Genomic DNA, 4,319 nt, shown 5'->3' on the forward strand with positions numbered 1-4,319 from the left:
AATGCCAGACTGCAGGAACACCCCTTCAAACATTTAGAATGAGATCAGTAATAGTGAACATCACGGAATACCACGTGTCAGAGGGCTACTCCATCCAAGGGGTGCCACCAAGGGGTCCTGCTGGTGTTCCTCACACCACATCCAGGGGCCACGTGGAACATAAATACCACACAAGCACATCTGAGCCAAACCAGCCCTGGCTTCCTCTGCATCACAGAGAAATATTCATCCCTTCTCTGCAAAAACATCCAGACACCAGCTTCCTCCCAAAAGAGGCAGTCCCCAGCAGACAAGAAGCATTAGGGTTAGGGTTACACACCTTGGAGGAGCTCCTGGAGCTCACAGCTGCTCGGTTACACGTGCTGCCATTTGCCAAACCCCAACACCACGTTCCTGCATCCTTCTAACAGTGCTGAGGACACAATTATGGCCTTGCTGAGAACTGGGGTGGCAAACTGCCTGTCCAGCAGAGAGCCTGTGCACTCCTCAGCTGAACCACCCCACTGAGCTGTTTGTGCTCAGAGTTTTTATTACTCTTCATATTAAGGGTCAAGATCACACAGGAAATACTTCAAATGCTGCCACAACACTTCCCAGAAGCAGCTTCTGGTTATAGCTACAGGGCACTGGCACCCAGCAGCAATGCCACTGCTGGGCACCTGGGCTCTGGGCTCAGGCAGGGGCTGGCATGCAGGGATTGGCACCGATGGCATCAATCAGAAATCAAACGAGTCAAATTCAGACTGGAGAGGAGGAGGAAATTTTTTGATGCTGAGGTGCAGGGGCTGGCATGCAGGGATTGGCATCAATGGCATCAATCAGAAATCAAATTGAGTCAAATTCAGACTGGAGAGAAGGAGGAAATCTTTTGCTGCTGAGGGTGGTGAGCCCCTGGCCCAGGCTGCCCAGAGAGGTGGTCGCTGCCCCATCCCTGGCACCATCCCAGGGGAGGTTGAGGGCTCTGAGCACCCTGCTCTAGCTGGGGATGTCCCTGCTCCCTGGACCAGATGGGCTCTATTGCTCCTTTCCCACCCAAACCACTTTGGGATTCTTTGATTCTACCTTTAAAACCTTGCAATATTTTAAACACCCCTTTGAAAACCTCGCGCTATTTTCAAACACACACCCCCCAACCCACAGGCTGCGGCTCCCCCGCACACACACCACCACGCCCGTCAAAAAAAAAAGCAGGCGTTGCCCCACACGTGCCCACCTGGAGGCAGGGCCTGGCTGCCCCCCAGGGCACCCCCAGGAAGGCAGAGAGAAATCAGGCAGGGCTCTGCCCGCAGCGAGCTCGCTGCCCAGCGGCGTCGGGCGAGGCTGGCAGGAGGAGAGGGCAGCTCCCTGCCAGGGCTGCTGCCACACCGAGGCCTGGAACCGCTGCCAGAGGTGCAACATGTTGCAGCACAGAGCAATATCACTGCTAACGGAGCAGGCTGGCAGCTGAAGCCCAGCAGCCAGGAGCTCTGCCAGCAGCATCTCACCCAATCGCTGCAGTCACGGCAGAACACGAGACAACCGCCCGTGTGCTTGATGGCTGCAAAGCAAGCAGCACTTCACAGGGCAAGGCCCAAGACAAGGGGGCTCTGCTGCCAGCCAGATGGACATCGCCCTCCCCCCAAGAGCCAGAGAAACAACTCACAGCAAACCCCTCAGAATAGCCCAGTTCTGAATCTAAGAATATTAGTCAGAGGTTTAAACAGCAGCAGCATTTTACTTCGCAACCTTTTCCACAACTGCTATTCTAAATTAGTGCTGCAGCACCAAAAGAGAGAGTCTGGGCTTCACTGAGCTGTATTTTGTGCTCCCTTCCCAGGATAAAGCTCAGCTGTGACCTACCCGAGGGGTGCAGATTAATGGAATTTATTTCACAAATACCGTGCATCACTCCAAACGAGATGACAGATGAACTGCTCTGCTGATGGCTACCCACACAGAGCACCCCAAACTCTTAAAATCAGCAGCCCAGAGGAGAATTATGCATGAATTGTGCCAGCAATCTCATTTGAAATTAAAGCAATGTGCTGGGAGGGGCTGGTCCCTTCTCTCCAGAAGTCAACCACCACTCAGGGATAATCTGTTCCACCCTTCTAGAATAACACACGGTCTCTCCTTTCTCTTCTGCAATTCCTTTTCTTTCTTGAAAAGCAATTTAGAGGATGAAACACACTTTGCCCTCCAGGCTCAGATCAAGCACGAGATTTCCAGCTGGATGGAATGAAACCCTCACTTGTGCATCTCCAGGAGATGCATTTCAACCACCACCACAACAAAAGTAATTCATTATTTATGTCCCACTGACCTGGTATCAGCTGAGGTGCCAACACCACTGTGGGAAGAGGCCTGGAGGCAGCAGCTGGCCTGGCTATAGCCATGGCTACGTGATTTGTCATTAGCAGAGGTTTCTCAGTGCCCTGGAAGAGCCTGGATTCCTCAGGATGTATCCACAGCGAGTCCAGGGCAAACGCATTATTCAAGTATATCTGTCCAACATAAGCAAATAAAAGGACGTTAAGGTTTGAAAGACAAAAATTCAGAGCTAGAAGTGAGAATACAGCATCTTTCACTCGACATTACAACACAGGTAGTAGCTCAAGCTGGGGCCAAACTTGCAAAAACAGATTGATTTCTACTCCATCAGTGCTGTAGGCTGAGTTCAGCCGACTAATTAAAAATTAACCAGCTTTGAACACGACTAATCAGCTGCTGCAGCATCACAAAAAGACAAGGATCTCTGGAGGCAGTGGCGTCCCAGACACCAGTGCTCTGGGGCCAGCCCCCTGCCGTGCAGGGACTTCCAAACTGGGGAGAGGGGGTGAGGATGGGGCGGGATGAAGGCTCAGAGCCACGTTCTGGTTGTTTTGTGGGGAACATGTATGGCTGCAGGTGACTGTGGCTGGGGTGGGGGCTCGGGACCAGGAGGGACACCCCAGCCTGGGGCTGTGGCAGCATCACTTCTGGGGAGAGCCAGCGGGAGTCCCGGGAGGAAAGGGAAGCTGGGAAACTCATCATCACATCCCATAGTAAAATAAAAACAGTCTACTCCATGCAGTAAGGATTATCAAAGACACTGTTGTCTTTTTAAAACCTGAGAAAAGTGAGGGTGAGGAGCTGCTGGAGTGGTCTCCTCCACCGACCAGCCCTCACAACACCCCTCCTCCTGGAGGAGCCTCCAGGGGTCCCGCCGGACAGACCCCTTCACCAACTACAAACCCCAAAACGTTTTGCAGCTTCTATGCTTCAGCTTTAAAAAAATATTTCAGTCTATGAAGAGCAGACTTACTTTGCAGCTGGGCAGCCTTTTATCCATCCAGCTTTTCCCAGCGTGAGGCGGAACCGTGGACGTGTAGACAGGGGGAAAAACAGGAACAAACTCCACGCTCGAAGACGGTGAAAATCCTATGACTGGAGAGTGAGCTCCAAAGATCCACTGAGAGGGGGGAAAAAAAACCAACAAAACACCAAAAATGCAGGTTAACAACAGCGTTTTACCCTTGGTCAACTGATGCTTCTCATCATCTCCCAGTGACACAACCGATGAGCACAGACAACCTCAAACACATCCCTTCAGCCCAAGGACCATTTGTGGGTTCTCAGGCATTACACGGCGAGGGGCACGTGGCACCCAAGCCCTGAACTGCTTCAGGGAGCCACAGATCAGTCCCTAGGCTGCAAAAACAGGACTTGGCTAACGGCTGCTAGTCGCTGGGAAGCCTGGTCCTTCCCTGCTCAGACAGAACCTCGCATGCAAAACAAAAACATCACTAAAAAGTGCTTTTAAAAATCCATCTCCAGGCAAACAAGAACCAAAGGAAACGTCAGGAACGGGTTTTCTCTTCACTGGAAGCCTTTTGGCAAATAGTTCCCCCACAGTAAAACCACCTCTGCAGCTTATTTAAGTGGTCTCACGCTGGGGAATAATTGATGTTACTGTTTCATTAGACCCAGCACTACCTATTTTCTCCCTCCCACTCGCTCTGCTCCCAAACCACAAGAGACGCTGGTGCTCGAGCAGGCTGAAAATCTTCACAGGAAATCGAGCGGATGCTACAGCGCTCACATCTCTGCTTTATTTTGCACGAGAAAGAAGTGGAAATAAAAAGACGAGGCAGAACCAGAACCGCAGCCTCCCACCGCTCCGCTGGAACAGGACAAACACCCCACCCCAAACACCGGCACTATTTCGTGCAGCCTCACGACAGCGGTTAATAAATAAATGAAATATTCATCGGGGGCAGCACTGACGAGACAGATCGGCTCAGCCGGCGTGGCTCCAAACTTTAGTCTCTATGAATATTCAAAATAAAGCAAAAGCACTC

At 51.7% G+C, this 4,319-nt stretch overlaps 1 protein-coding gene across 1 annotated transcript in view; it reads right to left on the reverse strand.

The window, feature by feature from the left end:
* Nucleotides 1-3,430, reverse strand: part of TCERG1L (transcription elongation regulator 1-like) — a gene marked incomplete at both ends in the record, with an annotated part of 40,404 nt that extends 36,974 nt beyond the window's left edge. Inside the window, 2 exons of the mRNA XM_008935663.1 lie at nucleotides 2,303-2,483; nucleotides 3,284-3,430. Coding sequence (XP_008933911.1) covers nucleotides 2,303-2,483; nucleotides 3,284-3,430 — 328 coding nt within the window. The remainder of the gene's footprint in view (nucleotides 1-2,302; nucleotides 2,484-3,283) is intronic.
* Nucleotides 3,431-4,319: the final 889 nt, after the last annotated feature.

This window comes from Merops nubicus, unplaced genomic scaffold (genome assembly GCF_000691845.1).
Source record: "Merops nubicus isolate BGI_N331 unplaced genomic scaffold, ASM69184v1 scaffold6282, whole genome shotgun sequence".
Lineage (NCBI taxonomy): Eukaryota > Metazoa > Chordata > Aves > Coraciiformes > Meropidae > Merops > Merops nubicus.